The sequence below is a fragment of the Mixophyes fleayi genome, chromosome 2 (genome assembly GCF_038048845.1).
Source record: "Mixophyes fleayi isolate aMixFle1 chromosome 2, aMixFle1.hap1, whole genome shotgun sequence".
NCBI lineage: Eukaryota > Metazoa > Chordata > Amphibia > Anura > Limnodynastidae > Mixophyes > Mixophyes fleayi.
In genome coordinates this window covers 375,492,221-375,513,677 of record NC_134403.1, presented here as the reverse complement: position 1 = coordinate 375,513,677, position 21,457 = coordinate 375,492,221, and the positions used below count along the sequence as shown (strand labels likewise).

Genomic DNA, 21,457 nt, shown 5'->3' with positions numbered 1-21,457 from the left:
TACTATATAATATACTATGTATATAATACACTGCTCTCATCTACATATATATACACTATATATTAATATACTCTTGTAATAGTATATACACTGCTCTCATCTACATATATATATACTATATAATATATACTATGTATATATACACTGCTCTCATCTACATATATATACACACTATATAATATACTATGTAATATATATACACTGCTCTCATCTACAATATATATACACTATATAATATACTATGTATATATACACTGCTCTCATCTACATATATATACACTATATAATATACTATGTATATATACACTGCTCTCATCTACATATATATACACTATATCATATACTATGTAAATATACACTGCTCTCATCTACATATATATACATATATAATATACTATGTACATATACACTGCTCTCATCTACATATATATATATACACTATATAATATACTATGTATATATACACTGCTCTCATCTACATATATATACACTATATAATATACTATGTACATATACACTGCTCTCATCTACATATATATACACTATATAATATACTATGTACATATACACTGCTCTCATCTACATATATATACACTATATAATATACTATGTATATATACACTGCTCTCATCTACATATATATACACTATATAATATACTATGTACATATACACTGCTCTCATCTACATATATATATACTATATAATATACTATGTACATATACACTGCTCTCATCTACATATATATATACACTATATAATATACTATGTATATATACACTGCTCTCATCTACATATATATACACTATATAATATACTATGTACATATACACTGCTCTCATCTACATATATATACACTATATAATATACTATGTACATATACACTGCTCTCATCTACATATATATACACTATATAATATACTATGTATATATACACTGCTCTCATCTACATATATATACACTATATAATATACTATGTACATATACACTGCTCTCATCTACATATATATATATATACTATATAATATACTATGTACATATACACTGCTCTCATCTACATATATATACACTATATAATATACTATGTATATATACACTGCTCTCATCTACATATATATACACTATATAATATACTATGTACATATGCACTGCTCTCATCTACATATATATACACTATATAATATACTATGTACATATACACTGCTCTCATCTACATATATATATATACACTATATAATATACTATGTATATATACACTGCTCTCATCTACATATATATACACTATATAATATACTATGTACATATACACTGCTCTCATCTACATATATATACACTATATAATATACTATGTACATATACACTGCTCTCATCTACATATATATACACTATATAATATACTATGTATATATACACTGCTCTCATCTACATATATATACACTATATAATATACTATGTATATATACACTGCTCTCATCTACATATATATATATACACTATATAATATACTATGTATATATACACTGCTCTCATCTACATATATATATACTATATAATATACTATGTATATATACACTGCTCTCATCTACATATTTATACACTACATAATATACTATGTATATATACACTGCTCTCATCTACATATATATACACTATATAATATACTATGTATATATACACTGCTCTCATCTACATATATATACACTATATAATATACTATGTATATATACACTGCTCTCATCTACATATATATATATACACTATATAATATACTATGTATATATACACTACTCTCATCTACATATATATATATACACTATATAATATACTATGTATATATACACTGCTCTCATCTACATATCTATACACACTATATAATATACTATGTATATATACACTGCTCTCATCTACATATATATACACACTATATAATATACTATGTATATATACACTGCTCTCATCTACATATATATATATATACACTATATAATATACTATGTATATATACACTGCTCTCATCTACATATATATATACTATATAATATACTATGTATATATACACTGCTCTCATCTACATATATATACACTATATAATATACTATGTATATATACACTGCTCTCATCGACATATACTATATAATATACTATGTATATATACACTGCTCTCATCTACATATATATACACTATATAATATACTATGTATATATACACTGCTCTCATCTACATATATATACACTATATAATATACTATGTATATATACACTGCTCTCATCTACATATATATATACACTATATAATATACTATGTATATATACACTGCTCTCATCTACATATATATACACTATATAATATCCTATGTATATATACACTGCTCTCATCTACATATATATACACTATATAATATACTATGTATATATACACTGCTCTCATCTACATATATATACACTATATAATATACTATGTATATATACACTGCTCTCATCTACATATATATATACTATATAATATACTATGTACATATACACTGCTCTCATCTACATATATATACACTATATAATATACTATGTATATATTATATATACACTATATAATATACTATGTACATATACACTGCTCTCATCTACATATATATACACTATATAATATACTATGTATATATACACTGCTCTCATCTACATATATATACACTATATAATATACTATGTAAATATACACTGCTCTCATCTACATATATATACTATATAATATACTATGTACATATACACTGCTCTCATCTACATATATATATACACTATATAATATACTATGTACATATACACTGCTCTCATCTACATATATATACACTATATAATATACTATGTATATATACACTGCTCTCATCTACATATATATACACTATATAATATACTATGTATATATACACTGCTCTCATCTACATATATATACACTATATAATATACTATGTATATATACACTGCTCTCATCTACATATATATATACACTATATAATATACTATGTACATATACACTGCTCTCATCTACATATATATACACTATATAATATACTATGTATATATACACTGCTCTCATCTACATATATATACACTATATAATATACTATGTATATATACACTGCTCTCATCTACATATATATACACTATATAATATACTATGTATATATACACTGCTCTCATCTACATATATATACACTATATAATATACTATGTAAATATACACTGCTCTCATCTACATATATATACTATATAATATACTATGTACATATACACTGCTCTCATCTACATATATATACACTATATAATATACTATGTAAATATACACTGCTCTCATCTACATATATATACACTATATAATATACTATGTATATATACACTGCTCTCATCTACATATATATACACTATATAATATACTATGTATATATACACTGCTCTCATCTACATATATATACACTATATAATATACTATGTAAATATACACTGCTCTCATCTACATATATATACTATATAATATACTATGTACATATACACTGCTCTCATCTACATATATATATACACTATATAATATACTATGTACATATACACTGCTCTCATCTACATATATATACACTATATAATATACTATGTATATATACACTGCTCTCATCTACATATATATACACTATATAATATACTATGTATATATATACACTGCTCTCATCTACATATATATACACTATATAATATACTATGTATATATACACTGCTCTCATCTACATATATATACACTATATAATATACTATGTATATATACACTACTCTCATCTACATATATATATACACTATATAATATACTATGTACATATACACTGCTCTCATCTACATATATATACACTATATAATATACTATGTACATATACACTGCTCTCATCTACATATATATACACTATATAATATACTATGTATATATACACTGCTCTTATCTACATATATATACACTATATAATATACTATGTATATATACACTGCTCTCATCTACATATATATACACTATATAATATACTATGTATATATACACTGCTCTCATCTACATATATATACACTATATAATATACTATGTATATATACACTGCTCTCATCTACATATATATACACTATATAATATACTATGTATATATACACTGCTCTCATCTACATATATATACACTATATAATATACTATGTACATATACACTGCTCTCATCTACATATATATATACACTATATAATATACTATGTACATATACACTGCTCTCATCTACATATATATACACTATATAATATACTATGTACATATACACTGCTCTCATCTACATATATATACACTATATAATATACTATGTATATATACACTGCTCTCATCTACATATATATACACTATATAATATACTATGTATATATACACTGCTCTCATCTACATATTTATATATACACTATATAATATACTATGTATATATACACTGCTCTCATCTACATATATATATATACACTATATAATATACTATGTATATATACACTGCTCTCATCTACATATATATACACTATATAATATACTATGTATATATACACTGCTCTCATCTACATATATATACACTATATAATATACTATGTATATATACACTGCTCTCATCTACATATATATACACTATATAAACTACTATATATATATACACTGCTCTCATCTACATATATATATATATACTATATAATATACTATGTATATATACACTGCTCTCATCTACATATATATACACTATATAATATACTATGTACATATACACTGCTCTCATCTACATATATATACACTATATAATATACTATGTATATATACACTGCTCTCATCTACATATATATACACTATATAATATACTATGTATATATACACTGCTCTCATCTACATATATATACACTATATAATATACTATGTATATATACACTGCTCTCATCTACATATATATCATCATCATCATCATCATCATTTATTTATATAGCGCCAACATATTCCGTAGCGCTTTACATATATAATATCCTGTATGTATAAATACACTGCTCACATCTACATATATTACACACTGTATATCCTACTATTAGTACAGTATATATTATCACCTATATGATTATATTACACACTGTATATCCTGCTATTAGTACAGTATATATTATCACCTATATGATTATATTACACACTGTATATCCTGCTATTAGTACAGTATATATTATCACCTATATGATTATATTACACACTGTATATCCTGCTATTAGTACAGTATATATTATCACCTATATGATTATATTACAGTATGTAGTGATTATATTTCCTGGTCTCTCCTCAGCTCAGAGAAATGAACTCTCTGGAGACGATGTGACACTTACAGCAGTTTTCACTGGAGTCCCCGATGAAATTACCTGGACACTAAATGGCAATAAAATTGTGGAGTTCAACAAGGACTCTGGTACCTATTATTATCAGCACTGGTCTAGCAGAGCAGATGGAGATTTGACCGGACGTCTGACCATAAGAAATCTGTCTCTAGCGGACAGCGGGACATTCAAAGCAGAGGTCATTATTGGAGGTGAAATTCAACCGACAGAACGCTCGGTCCGTGTGTACGGTAAGTACGTTACTAACCCCCAGCGTGATACATTGTAGTCCTCTACTCCTCAGTAAAGGTTTATCTTATTTTTTAATGAAGTTTTTTTTATTGAAAAGATATTTATGAATTTGAAAATCACAAACATACCACATAAAGTAGTTCCCCAACTAAATCTAACCCCAGGAAACAATATTATAATAATGTAGAATCCTCTAGATTGTAAGTTCTTACAAGCAGCACGGTGGCCGTATCTGTGTGGAGCTTGTATGTTCTCCCCATGTTTACGTGGGTTTCCTCCGGGTGCTCTGGTTTCCACACTACCTACTAGTAGTTTTATTGGCTGCTGACAATATGAATCCTAGTCTGTGTGTGTCGGTGTGTTGGTGTGTGTGTGTGTGTCTGTGTGTGTTGGTGTGTTAGGGAATGTAGACTGTAAGCTGCGATGGACCAAACAGAAAAACATGTACCTTGCGCTAGTAATAGAATACTACAGCTCATGAATCCTCCAACGCAGCTGTGTTGGGGATAGTGTCAATCTTCATTGCTTGAGGTAGATCACAAGAAGAAATACACAGCGCAGAGAGGAAGATACATACGGTGGATACCAATTAATACATGTAAATGAATTCATCCAAGGAAATTATAGTATATAACAATTTATTACAATAAAATACACACACATAGTTAAAAACAGTAACACAGGTAAATACCCCACAAGAAATAAAAAATATATATAAAAAGCTATAAGTGTATCAATATCATGAGTAAATGATCTTATTATCTCATATGCGCTCTGAGCACAAACAAGTAGGAGGATCCGATATAGCAAATGACTTAACTCTAAATAAAAGTATATGTGTTGGGAGTCCTCAAGTCCAATATATATCCCACAATATTGTTGTATTTCAGTAGCCACCAAGCCAGAGCTCCTCATCCACATACTGCCGTCTTATTAGCCGTTCACTACGGAGAAATATAATTGGAACTGAGTTCAAGGCGCATTCTGCGGTATAGACGGGCTACAAAGGAGTCAGCAAGAGATCTTACACTCACAGTCTCCACGGAACATGGCTTTGAAAAAGTCCACAAGTAGTGGACGAAACGCGTCGCTTGAATATTGAATTCTGATTTGCAAAACTCACTCTGCATCTGAGGTGATTGCCCGGCTAAAATCCAACCTATTACACCGTAAGAAAGCAGCTGCACTACAAGGAACTCACCTTCAAGATTGGCTGATTTTGTCCGGAGAACAATTAGGTGCGCACCCAGTCCCTGTATCGGAGAGTGTCTATCATCAAGGTGACAGCGGGGATGGAGAAATTCGGCTGGAATAAGAACAAGTACGAGTGAGTGCTCCGTGGAGACTGTAAGTGTAAGATCTCTTGCTGACTCCTTTGTAGCCCGTCTATACCCCAGGATGCTCCTTGAACTCAGTTCCAATTATATTTCTCCGTTGTGAATGGCTAATAAGACGGCAGTATGTGGATGAGGAGCTCTGGCTTGGTGGCTACTGAAATACAACAATATTGTGGGATATATATTGGACTCGAGGAGTCAACACATATACTTTATTTTAGAGTTAAGTAATTTGCTATATCGGATCCTCCTACTTGTTGGTGCTGAGATAATAAGATCATTTACTTATAATATTGATACACTATTTTTTTTATTTCTCGTGGGATATTTCCCTCTGTTACTGTTTTAACTGTGTGTGTGTATTTTATTGTAATAAATTGTTACATATTGTATTTTCCTTGGATGAATTCATTTAAATGTATTAATTGGTATCCACCGTATGTATCTTCCTCTCTGCGCTGTGTATTTTTTCTTGTGTAAGCTCCGATGGGGCAGAGACTGATGGAAATGACAAATATTCTCTGTACAGCGCTGTGGAATTGGTGGCGCTATATAAATAAATGATGATCAGTGTCTCCGTGCTTGGCTCATGGTCACAGGTCCGCTTCACGCTGTCTGCCCCCCTCCCTCCTGCATCCAGTATGTACCCAGCACATCACAACAAATATTGTGCCAGCGACATACAGGGCCCCCCGAGAGCTAATCAGTCATCTCATCTTCCTGAGGCTGCAGCACATACCGTGACTTGGACCATCGCAGACGGATTCTATTATATCTGTGTATAACTGTCCTACTAGTGGTCTGTGACTCCTTCATGCTGCTCAGTATCTTTGTCCAAGGTCACCCATTTGTGGACATTCCCACATGATGTCCAGAGAATATGGACCCCAGGACATTCCCAACACATACACCAGAACGAACCTGTTACAGTCCTAGACTTTGGAGAGTCTGAGTTCCTTCTATACTTGTATGATCTGAGGGCAGTGACATACACTATATGTGGGATGTACGGGGGAGTTGTTGAGATCTCACATAAGATGGACATCTCAGCATGGATCCCACGCCTCCTTTGATGCTCGACTAATGACGTCTTCCCTTTTAAGTTTCAGAGCCGGGAGACCCCCGGCACAACGTGCAGCAAGAGATCTGAGTATAATGTTGAAATTAATTTGCGGGAACCACCTATGACCACTATTCTTGAGTGGAACATTACTCAATAGTGGTATAATGCTACCAAATTGTGTTCCCAGAGCATGACGTAGTTGAAGTATCTATAGAATAAGTTATTTATGACATTACGTTTTATTTTAAGTTATTTAAAAAATATTTTAGATCAGTGGATCCTAAACTTTCTCAGTTTGAGGCAACCTTTGGGTCGCCATCATTTTTTCAAGGCACCCCCAAGTCAAAATAATTACCAAGTTGCCCCCACCTTGCTTATCCCCGGCCCCAGCCGCGGCACCCAGTTTGGGAACCACTGTTTTAGGGATTTATTTATATACATCTGGATTGAAGTGATCCTAAAGTTATACCAGATTTTATTCTTCCCCCATTTTATCCAGTTTGCCATAATTACCATTGTTACATAAAGGTGTCTCCAGATTGATACCTGTCCCCCCGAAAGTTTATGTACAGATATCCAGATTTGTATTGTTTGTCTTATAATAGGAGCACCTTCCTCTGATTTCTTCCCCTGCAGTAAGTGATGAGCCGTCCGCTCTCTCATAAACTGTCTCAATGTTCCTCCTGGTGACTTCTCTTTCATATATATCTGTAGTACGGCCAGATAATACAATTTGAGTTTGGGTACTGGCGGACCACCTGAAGCGTTGGATCTGCACAATGTGTCCATCTTAATTCTTAATCTCGTTTCCCCCCCAGACCAGAGAGGATATATATTTGTTTTATATGGGGATATGTTGTATATGATAGAGATACTTAAGTTAACCTTTTCTGACACATTGAAGTGGGAGATTTTTCCAACTATGGGTTTTCAATTTGACATATTCAACAACTGGATCAATACTTAGTGATACATAATTGGACGTGTTGTTAGATACATTTTGGAGCCCATTGTTGTATCCTTTCCTCCCGTAGAGTTTCACGATGAATTTATTGATCCAAAAATATCTTGAGACCCCCAAATACTTCCAAATCTATCAGCAACTTGTAGCAAATTATCAAGTGAGTCTTGTGTATCAGCCAGAAAGAGGAGCGTGTAAGGGTAATAATATCGCCTATTAAAAGTCCTCGGATATTCGGATGTGATCTGATAAGACAAGCAATGAGTTCAATGGCCACTGCGAATATTGGAGGTGACAAAGAACATCCTTGACATGTGCCCATCCCCAATTTGAAGGGGTTTGTGACATATCCATATGTCCTCCCCACTGCATCAAAAGCCTTGACCTCATCAAGAGACACCACCACTGCCTCGTCATTCGCGTTGTGCGATATGTAGATGAATATATAGGCGTTATAAGATTAGAGGTTGTGGGTTAGTCTGGCATAATCTAGGAGGATGATCTGGGTTATGACTTTGTTTAACCTAATAGCAGCTAGTGACACGATGGACCTCCTATGCCACCCTGTCCGTGCTGCTGGGGAACAGCTGGGCTTGCCTTGCCACCATCCCCTTTGTTTATCCCAAATTGCACCCTTCTAACCGCAGTAGGATGGGCTCTACTGCCGCTACTAGGCTCCTTAGCCAGCATCTAGAACTGGTTCCTTCTAGGTAACTTTCGATGCTAGTCTACCCCCTCACTGGACACCTGGGCTGCTACCCCTGACTTCTTGTTAGATCAAGGTTGCTGTGGATGGTTCCCCCTGGCCTATGACACTGACCAGAGCTGCAGGTAGCAGGCAGAGGGGTGGTACTGGATGCTGGCTCCAAACCTTAGAACAGCTGGATAAACGGATTATATTGGTCTCATCTGAAATTCACAGGAATTACAGCAAGTAAGTAGGTGTCAAAGCAGGTTCCTTAAGCAGTGATGTTTATTAGCTTAAGAAGTCCTGAAAAGGACAGTTACACTAGTTAGAGGTACTAGTGGTATCTAGAAAGGTCTCTTCTTATACAGTTTTGGACACTAGCTTGGCAGGAGCTAATCCGGCCTACTGCCCCTTTAACTAATCTGGACTGAATCATGCAGCCTGCAGGTGAATCAGCCCAGAGGGGTCAACACCTTTTTACATTGAAGCTAGTGGCAGGGGCGAGTGTACTTCCCCCCCTGTCCACGAGCTTCCAGGGAGGGGGGTTCAGCCCACACTCTCCTCCCTGGTTCCTCTCTGTCTGGGGCGAGAAATTTATCTTTTAAATCTCCTGCCTAAAACTGTCTTCCAGGGACCCTGTACCGAGATCTGGCTCTGCTCCCTGGCCAAAAGCCGTACCAGGGGAGAGCAGCCAGATCCGGGGGCAGCAGTCCCTGCACTGATGCTAGTCGAAGCTCCTTGAGCTCCACTATGACCCCCAGCAGATGCTGCACCTCCTGGATCTACGTGATTCCTGGAGGCTGCTGTGGAGGTCCCTCCGGCTGCCCCCTCTGGACCACCAGGACAGGTAAGTGCATTTACTTTATACACATTTCATTCAAAACACTTTAACACTTTAAACATATTTTACACTCCCGGAGCCTAATTAACCATTTGAATGCTGCGCGCTGGTTACGCACACACAGCAATGATACATTTTCACAAATAGTGTTCACATTTAATATACACTACACTACATAGTTGCACGCCGGTTAACTACCGGTGCTGGAGCGCCTATACACATTACATGAAGTCATTCATTCATTTTATTTACATTTATAAAACCATTTATCACACTCCCCGGCGCCATATGCTGGGTACTACCCTCCCAGCGCCGCAGCGCACACATTATCATACATTATTCAATAAAAACACATTTAAACATTGACTTATGCATGTGGCCCCGGTGCTTTAACCTCATATTCACCCTTCCGGCACTGGAGCTTCATTTCAAGATGGTCACCGCACACGTGCGGTGGTCGGCACTCAGGGACACGGCCTCAGGGGTTAGTATATAAATAGGTAAGATTATTAGAGGAGAGGAAGTGCTGACCGTCCAGATAAAAACATTTGCATTTGGATCGATTTGTACATGCTCGAGAAACTTTGTAATTATTTTTTGCTTACAATTGAAACTCCTCTTGAATATGGGGAATGCATGGTGTTGTATGGTATGGTATGCCACGTATGGTGTGGCACGGTATGGTATGGCACGGTATGGTATGGTATGGTACGGCACGGTATGGCACGGTGTGGCACAGTATGATATGGCACGGTATGGTATGGCATGGCACGGCATGGTATGGCATGGCACGGTATGGTATGGCACGGTATGGTATGGTACGGCACGGTATGGCACGGTGTGGCACAGTATGATATGGCACGGTATGGTATGGCATGGCACGGCATGGCACGGTATGGTATGGCATGGTATGGTATGGTATGGTATGGTATGGTATGCCACGTATGGTATGGCACGGTGTGGCACAGTATGATATGGCACGGTATGGTATGGCATGGCACGGCATGGCACGGTATGGCACGGTATGGTATGGCATGGTATGGTATGGTATTGCACGGTATGCCACGTATGGTATGGCACGGTGTGGCACGGTATGGTATGGTATGGCACGGTATGGCATGGTATGGTATGGCACGGTATGGTATGGCACGGTATAGCATGGTATGGCACGGTGTGGCAAAGTATGATATGGCACGGTATGGTATGGCACGGTATGGCATGGTATGGTATGGCATGGCACGGTATGGCGTGGAACGGTATGGCATGGCATGGAATGATATGGTATGGCACGGTATGCCACCCTGTCTGTTGTTGCTGGGAATCGGCTGGGCTTACTTTGCCACCGTCCCCTTTCGTTATTGCAGATTAGATTTAGGGTCTAATCTGCAGGTCACAGGAATACAGCAATATTGAAGATGTTTCAAGCAGGTCTTTGAAGCAGATGATGTTTATTTGCTCTCACACACTGGTTGAAAGTACCAGTGTGATCAGGTCAGATGAAAATCAGTTTCAAATACAAGCTGATGCCTTTTATACAGTTCAGAAATAGTCTATTTTTAGAATCAGGATGTACCCTGCTTCCCAAAACATAGATTTACATGCATTTTAAAGCTGACAAAATTTGCGCTTATCTATGAAATTCACTCTGGACAAAAGGCCACACAGTAACAACCCCCTGCTGGGCCTTTGGCCAGAGCAGACATCTGACACTTCATCACAAAACTTCGTTAGCACTTCCTGCTATCAGACTCCCTCCTCTTATGCCTAATTGGAGGTTTCCACTAGCAACCTTACAAATCCCAAACAATGACACTTCCATACTAAACACATCACAATACACAAAAGACTTTGTAAACAGAGGCCTATTGTATCAGATATATGCATCAGAAAAAGTTAAAAGTTAAGTAAAGTTAAAACAGAAAAAACTTATTTTTATCCTGGTCTCAGAAATAACGATTTCCTATCTCAAAATATATACAATATAAAAAATAAGTGCATATGCAATTATATAATAAGCGCCCTGTGCTATTTTCTTCTAATAAATTCATACTAAAAGTTATTTAGCAGTGATCCAGTCACACGGACTATGTCATATACTCATCAGTAGGTTAGTGATGTATTGTGTTCTGCCCTCCGCCACTACTCGCAGTCTGGTCGGGAACAGCATTGAGTATGGGAGTTGTTGCTCCCGAAGTCGTCTTTTGACCTGGAGGATTTGTGAGCTGCTGTTTTACCTTCAATCACAAAGCGGGTGAAGACTGGCGCAGTATGGTTCTGGAGGTCTTCTCTGCATAGCTAGTTTGAGCACTGTATTGTGATCTTTGTAGCGTAGAAGTTTTGCTGTGGAAGTTGTGTTGGAGCCCCCAGTTTTGGGGGATGTGCTGGAGGGCGGTGCGTCCTTTCAACCATGAATTGCAGGGTGGGCTCTTCCTTGCCAAATTTATGAGTGAGACAGATTTCCATAAAGGCATTTTGGTTGGAACCTTCTACCCTCTCTGTTGAGCCCTCATATCTATAGTCTTCTCCACCCTCCCTCTAGAGCTGACATTTTTTTGCCACAGATTTATTTGTGAAGCGAGAGTCCAGATTTCCCATTTCAAGGGGGTAGTGATGTCTTCAACGGATGAGATTCTGTGCTCGGCTTCCCCTAGTTTTTCCCTAATTTTTTTTGAGATCTTGACGGATTAGTATTAGATCCGCTTGAGGCAGTGATGACCACTAGGACTTGTCATGCAGAGGGTTGGCTCCTTGCTGGCGGTTGGGAGATGTTTCTCCATTATCTTATTAGCAGGTGAAGAATGAGCAGATCTTTCCAGCCTGGTGCTGCGGCTGCAGCTTGGTCTTGTCTATAATGACTGGATATATGTTATAATACAGTTGTGGGTAGTGCCCTCTACCCAGCGCCTGCTGCCCTCAGGTATATCCTGAGGATTGGTCTTGTTTATTTTCTCAATAAGATGCCTGAATTAATATGGTGGCAGCTCTCCTGGTTTGTATGTTTCAGCCAATCTTTAACCCCCAGTGTGATATAATATAAGGAGTAGAGAGTAAGTTATTGTTTGTGGTTCCTCCGGTTGGATTGTGCTCTAAGCTCAGCAGCACAGTGTAGAACTCAGCGCCAGTTGTTATGTGAACACTGCAGCTATCAGCAGTGACTGAGTGCACAGAATCCTTGTTTTAAATAACAAGCGGAGCCCCCATGAGTGAAAACAATATTAGTGTGAACCTGTGAGTGCTGGTCCTGAGTTACAGGTGTATTGTAGATGGTGCCAAGACTTTTATAAGGTTTCTGTGTGCAGGGTTTTTGTGCTCTCAGAGACGTCACTACACCCACTTGCCCTGTGGGAGTTTATTAGCCAGTCGGTCGTTTCTCTGGTCACTGCTAGACTTTGCAGTATTGGCGACAGTTCTGGCAGGAAGCTTCTTACGTCATCAGTGTGTGTTGCACTGAGCAGGGGAACTGCTGGCGTCAGTGTGTCTCTAGCAGCACTGTCTGAAAGGCGTAGGAGAGGTTTTAGATACAGCAGAGCAGACACCCGATGTCCCAGTTTTTCTGATAATAGATCATTACCTTTAATAAAGTCCACTCACAGCTGGAAATGTAGTTTTGGGAAGAAATAGGACATTAATGTAGTAAAGTTAAATAATGAAATGTCACTTATTTGTTCCCCCCCAAATACTCATAACCAGCCTGTCCCACGATCCTCTCCGTCTGGGGGTTGTTTTGAAACTGCTAGTGGTGCTGTTTATTAGGTACACCTTTCTAGTACTGGGCAAGACCCCCTTTGCCTCCAGAACAGCCTGAATGGATGATTTCTACAATGCGCTGGAAACATTACTAAGTTTCTGGTCCATGGTGACCTGATCACATTGTGCAGCTGCTGCAGATCTCTTGGCTGCACTTCCATGCTTTCAATTGACCGGTACAGCTTCCGTTTCTTTTACTGAGATGACAGGAGTGGAACCTGATGTGGTCTGCTGCTGCTGCTGTGGCCCATCCACTTCAAGGTTCAACGTGCTGTGCATTTAAAGGCGTTCTTCTGTATACTTATGATGTAACCCAGAGGTTCCCAAACTGTGTGCCGTGGCTCCCCGGGGTGCAGCGGGCGATTTCACAGGGGTGCCTTGGCCAGAGACATTTTTAGGCAAGGCAGGGGACATCTTGGTACATATTTTGGCTTAGGGATGCCTTGGAAAAATTATGGAGACCTGAAGGGTTCCTCGAACTGAGAAAGTTTGGGATCCACTGATGTAACGCATGATTATATGAGTTACTATCTCCTTCCTGTCACCTGGAACCAGTCCGACCATTCTCCTCTGGCCTCTCTCATTAACAAAGCGTTTTCGAACCACAGAACTGACCCTCACTGGATGTTTATAGTTCTCTGTAATCTCTACAGACTGGATATCAGCAGTTTCTGTGATAGAAGTCCCCCCGTCTGTCACTAACAATCATTCCACGGTCACTTAGATCAGATTTCATCCCTGGGGACACCGGTCCTCTTGTCCGTGTCTGCGGACAAAAATGCACTAAAGACTAATCACCCTTTGTGGAGGAAATATAATCATTTTACTGGTTTCTTTCTATATGAACACATATCAACCTTTTCCACCCTATCACGTTATTTAACCTTCCTATAATGCTTCAGGATATTCTGGATATTTGTGTCCCGATCCCTCATTACTCCCCTGTTCTTAAAGTTCACCCTCTATCTCCAGCAATGTCTTCTGGTTCAACATCATCCACCTAATCTTCTCTAAATATAACTTTATAGTGCAGATTACATGTGCACACGGCAACAGTATTACAATGCAAGAACTTTTTCTGGTTGTAAAATTCAATTTAACAAGTGCAGTCACTGACAGGTCTCAGTGCAGAACTTCGTTCTTATGTATTAATAAGGTATTTTACAAGGGAAAGTCACTTCTTGTTTTAAAGTATGTTCTGGACACATTATATACAATTATGACCTGGTGACAGACAGGAGGTATCAGGCGTTATATGAAATTAAAATATTAATATTTAGGCGCTAGTGTACAAAAATAAACCTTAAACAGTGAACTGCTGCTCTCAACAACAGTAATTATAAAACAATCTTGACACTAGACTTTACTGACTTATACATATGCCCATATATTCAAGGTATAATTCAATATCCAGTGCATATAACTTGATGTATAACACACAATCAAATGATCAATCACCAATAATTTAATAATATTCCTAGCGAGGAAAAGATAAACGTCCACTCAGAGATCCCCAGGGGAAACATGGTAATGATTCACACCTAAGTTATTATCCATAAAAGATCCAGATATAGGCAGCTGCTATATATGATGTTAGAATCAGTTGTGTGTTCCCCAATCTGTTTGATTCAGTCTCTATGGTAGTTATAGCTGCAAGAAGTATTCCCTACAGGTGAAGGAACAGATCCGCAGCACAGGTAGAATGCGATGCTGGTCTTGGTAGCTGCAGTCAGTGTTCAGATCTTTTCTTCTGTCTCTTGATGACCCCAGAAAGCAACGTTTGTCGATCCTTTGAGCCGTTCACAACAGATCGGCAGAACATGCTCTGAAAGTGTGGTGAAGCTGCAATAGAAATTAAACCATGAGGATGTACAGGCAATATTGTCACTGTCAGTACGTCCGCGTCTCCTGGGTATTAGGCATTACAATGACTAACATTTTTATATAACCGGATGACAGAAGATATGAAACATCTCCGACAAGTGGAAGATTTAAGTAGTCGGTTGTTCCAGATATATAGAGCTCAGAATGAGAAGGCACAAAGGCCAGATTACTTACTGAATTTAGGGAACAGCTGGCTTCTGGAAGTAGATCTAAGGTGATAAGTGCTGTTACCTGCAAGGGTAAGAAGTCTGTTCAGGTATTTGGGTAATTTGTCCAGAAAACTTTTGAAGGATAAACAGGCAAAATTAACTCTGCGTTGGCTGGACCAGGTATAGATCTAATAATATGTCACAATGGTGGGCTTTGTAAAGTGTAAATTACACAGCAAAACAAAAATGCAGATTGTAAAGTGTGTTAAGCTTGCCGAGATTATTTTGGGAGACTGTACCATACACTACATGCCTATAGTCTATAATAGGCATTACTAACAGTTGTACAATGTGTTTCTGGCTATGGGAGTTATATAGGATTTGAGTCTATACAGCAAGCAGGGTTTGGGATACATTTTGGAAGTTGGGGTGTCTATATACAAATCAGAAAAAGCTTAGGATCAAGTCATAAACCCCAATATTAACATTTGGACACTGATGTCAGATAAGTGTGTTGGCGTTTGCTCTAATAAGTAGATCAGGTGTAATACACTTTAGAGCAGTGATGGGCAACCTCTCGTTCTCTTCTGCCCCCCACTGCTTCATCCCAAATAACATGGACACTGTATTATCAGCGTTCAGAATCCGTTTGTTTTGTGTTCTCTAACGTTACACATCAGATTGCTGGGCAGTTTTACGGTGAGATGTGCACCTATAATATAGTATCATCCGCATAGACTCCGATGTACAGACTGTGTAAGATTATATATAAATCAGTGGTCCCAGAACACGGCCTTGAGGGATCCCGCAGCTAATAGGAGGGTAGATTAATATTATACCTCACAAATAAAAAAATACTTTGATTCAGTGATCTCTAACAACAATCATTCATTCTAACGGCCTCTGGTGTGTTCCTGGCAGCAGGAGGGAACAGGTATAATATTAAGGAGCTTCCAGGATTTTGCAGGATTTGAAGTTGGGCTCTTGCTGCTCATGTTTCCCTGGTACATCTATTCTGGGACAGAGCGGATGAGCCACTTTCCACTGGAGCGTAGGTCTGACGTGGAGCGGAGGGGCATCGGTGGCCGTGATCAGCTTCATAGAGATGCTGGTGGTCCCGGTGCACCTAGATGGTCCCGGTGCACCTAGATGGTCCCGGTGCACCTAGATGGTCCCGGTGCACCTAGATGGTCCCATGAGCTAATCACCAATCTTTGGAGATGACTCCACAAACCAGTGCATCTATGTTAGTTGGGACACAAAGTGTAAAACATCACATGAAAGTCCATTCATTAAATGACACATTTCAGTTTTTATAAAATACATAATTTATTGTTCCCTTTAATCATGAGACTAGAGGACATCAGGGCTGACTTTATTACCGGAGAAACGTTTGTGTTTTCGACGTACAGCTGTAAGGAACAGAGGATGGGATCTGACCCCCCCCCCCTCCCCCCCAATAACCAGGTGCCCCTCCACACAGCAGAGGACACCCTACTAATTCCCCTATATACCCCTTTATATTGTTACTGCTCTGTGTCCATTGGCTGATGCAGACATCTGCTCCTCCCACGTCACCTCTACACAACACGAAGTCCGACACGCTTCAAGCCAGACTACACGTACTGTCCCTGTGTCACTTCATGAGAGCTCTGGTAAGAGGGATGATGAGCGAATCCAGATTAAACCAACATTAATTCATTATGTTTATTTATTTACTTTTCTGGCTTTTTATAATATTTTGTGCTTGTGGTAGATGAACTGGAGGAGGTGGTAAAACATTTGAGATCTGTGAAATAATGTTGTTTGCATTAAATGAACTGGCTGAGATATAATAAGCAGTAACATTGCCCCACAGGGGGTATACGTGGGGGTAGTGGGGGATGTAGTGTGACGATGTGAGTGATGGGGTCACACAGGGCTAGTGTATTGTATCTGATGGTGAATCTCTTTGTTACAGATCATGTGTGTATGCCCATTATCACAACCCACAAAGAAGGGAACAATGTTACACTGGGTTGTACGTGCTCCACTCCCGATGCGACCTATGAATGGCTGAACGGAAGCAGAGTTATGTCCACAGAACAGACCATCACCGTAGTCCGACACCCTGGGGATAAGGAGGAGAATGTGACCTGTGTCGTAAGGAATCTCGTCTCTAAGAACAATCAGACTGTCCCATTGCAGGCTGTACCAGGTGAGTGTGAGAGTGTGAGGATACCGGGTTTAATGTAACCTTCTGCCCCGCACAGCTGGCCTACCTGGTATCTATCCGAGGTTCAACATCACCCAGGCAAATATCAGAAATAAAATAAATATGTTTATTTAACAAAATGGTAGAATCAAACAGCAATAAACATATTTAAATAATAACTTGCAACAAATAACACTACAGTCTGGCACAGACAACATACAGGGTATAATGACAACACCTCACCAGTATCCCTGTCACTCTCAGGGACTGCTGTCTATCCATCCAAGCTTCTCCCCCTCTCTCCTTTAAGACTACCAGCAAGGCAGAGGTCCTGAGTCACTGTCACTCCACTTTCGGTGGACACACAGCTCCCCAAAGACCTGGAGAGGTAGATCAGGGCAACGGCAGTACTCCAGGGAACGATTGTCCCTTTCCTGTTAGGGGCAGAGATCTGGATCTCAACACCACCCTGACTTCAGCTATCACTGGGTGGTGAATGCCAATTTGCTGTCCTCTGGAGCTTTCTTTTAAACCCAAAAATTACCACATCAGCAATTTCAGGACCTGCCTGATTGGACCTTTTCTGTGTTTACCTTTTCACAGGTAAACATACAGACAGGGGGATAGCAGAGGAGCCACTCCTGACTTAATTAGGGACAGGTATTGTTCTGTGGCTATACAGCAGAGTTTGTTTAAACAGGAAAGATCACAATCCAGACACATTTACATTTAAATACACAATGCCGTCCTCTGTAATTAAACATAGACCTCTGTCTGTGGGCCTTTTACCTATCTTAATACATGAGACCTCCTGGTGTGATTTATATCTATACAGGACTGGTGGACAATAATCCTTTTGCTTAGACTGAAACAATGAACTAGTCTGCAAGATAACCATACGTGCTGGCAGACATTGTAACTACTTTCAAATTAGAATATACGCAAGCCTAAATATGACTGAGAAATATGGGGAACCAGAGGGCTAGAAAAAGTATATGTTTTTATAGTCCGCAGTTTGTAAGAAACGAGGTGCAAACAGGTTGAGGTGATATTAATACTCTCTGTGGGGAAACGAGGTGTCGCCCCGTATCATGTGACTTTACTGATTCTTGGGTATAAGTTTCTCACAGATGCTGTGTGTGATCTCTGCTACAATCAGTCAGTGAGGGTCACACATAGAACAGGGGACTTGTGTTACTACAGGTAGGGGGTGGTGTGTTTTTATACGGCATCGTTTGGCCTTTGGAGAGGCAGCTGTATGTGTGATGATTTACTATGGAAGGATGAACTGACAGTAGGGAGAACTTATTACTGGACCAGCGCAGGTATCTGTGAATCAGCTAATCATGGTTCCTCAATTGTCTTGTATGAGGTCTCCTGAGTGTACTCAGTGCTATGCGTTGCCGGATATGACACCTCCACCTTGGGGGTTATTCTATAAAAATTTCTGAGTGGAAAAATGAAAGTAAAAACTTAGAAAAAGTTAAAGAATTTCACCTTTTTCTGTAAATGAATATAATAAAATTTACTACTACAATACTATACTACAGCACCTGCTCCAGTTGTACCAAAGTCCGGTGTTCAAATTCCCAGGTATATGTACATGATGATGTGTTGTGAGAGTCGGGTAAATCAGGTGACCCTGTAGTGAAGATGATGTGGCTCAGTGGTTAGCACTTCTGCCTTACAGCACTGGGGTCATGAGTTCAATTCCCGACCATGGCCTTATCTGTGAGGAGTTTGTATGTTCTGCCCGTGTTTGCGTGGGTTTCCTCTGGGTGCTCCGGTTTCCTTCCACACTCCAAAAACATACTGGTAGGTTAATTGGCTGCTATCAAAAATTAACCCTAGTCTGTCTCTCTGTGTGTGTGTGTATATTAGGGAATTTAGACTGTAAGCTCCAATGGGGCAGGGACTGATGTGAATGAGTTCTCTGTACAGCGCTGCGGAATTAGTGGCGCTATATAAATAAATAGATGATGATGATGTGTTGTGAGAGTCGGGTAAAGCAGGTGACACTGGAAGGACGATGTGCTTGGTGAAATGGGAGCGTAAATGACACCTCCGCTCCAGTGGATGGATCCGCGCGCTGCCCACCGAGTGATGACCACTGTACTTGCCGACACCTCTGCTGCTATTGTTAAATAGTATTGATGGTGATGATGGTCCTTGGATCTCTCTCTTGGTACCTGCACATAGTTTCGGTTCCTGGCTCATTCAGAGCTATGTATCATAAGGATGTTCATCAGTACCCAGGTAAGTGGCTGGAGAGAGGGAGATCTGTGAGATATATGGCCAGTAATTGTGGATGGGGCAGTTGTGACAAGTAAAAGGATATTATGGAATATATGACTGACAATGGGTTTATCTGTGGCTGGGAATCCGTGTACAATGTCTGCCTGACTGCGTAGTTATCTCTGCAATATACAGCGGTTTGTCACAGTATTGTCCGTATTACAGATGACAGTTACACAGATTGTCCCAGACAGTGGTTTGTTTATTACTAATCTCTGTATGTTTAGCAGCTGGAGTTGGGTATCTTTGTGTAATATATTGCAGTATATGGTGGGATATATAGATGTCAGTGCTGTTCGCTCTCTGAGACATAAGACTGGCAGTATACTGTGTATAACTGGGATATCCTCATGTATTACTGCCAGTGTCTTACTGGTATCAGCTCAGACAGGTGAGTGTAAGCTCCTAGGGCTCAGTATATTCCTCTGACCTACAGGTGACATTATAATGTAGATCAGGGTTGCCCAACCCGCGGGCCGCGGGCCGCGGGCCGCATGCGGCCCATCCTGCCTGTAAATGTGGCCCAGCAGGAGTTTTGGTTGTGGCAAGGGGCCAGCGCTGTTAATAAAAAAAAAAAAGATAAGTAAATACTTACCTTGTGGTCACGCGGTCCCTCCCTGGTCTCCTCCTCCGTGCGGCGCTCGCACTGAATGTCG

The 21,457-nt window shown here is 38.7% G+C and overlaps 1 protein-coding gene across 4 annotated transcripts in view; it reads left to right on the top strand.

Moving 5' to 3' along the window:
• The window catches only part of LOC142139679 (uncharacterized), a 51,562-nt gene that overhangs the window by 1,971 nt on the left and 28,134 nt on the right, over window positions 1-21,457 (top strand). For all 4 annotated transcript variants that reach the window (XM_075197501.1, XM_075197499.1, XM_075197502.1 and 1 more), the window contains exons 2-3: window positions 5,363-5,641; window positions 18,273-18,509. In XM_075197501.1, the coding sequence (XP_075053602.1) occupies window positions 5,363-5,641; window positions 18,273-18,509 (516 nt within the window). The remainder of the gene's footprint in view (window positions 1-5,362; window positions 5,642-18,272; window positions 18,510-21,457) is intronic.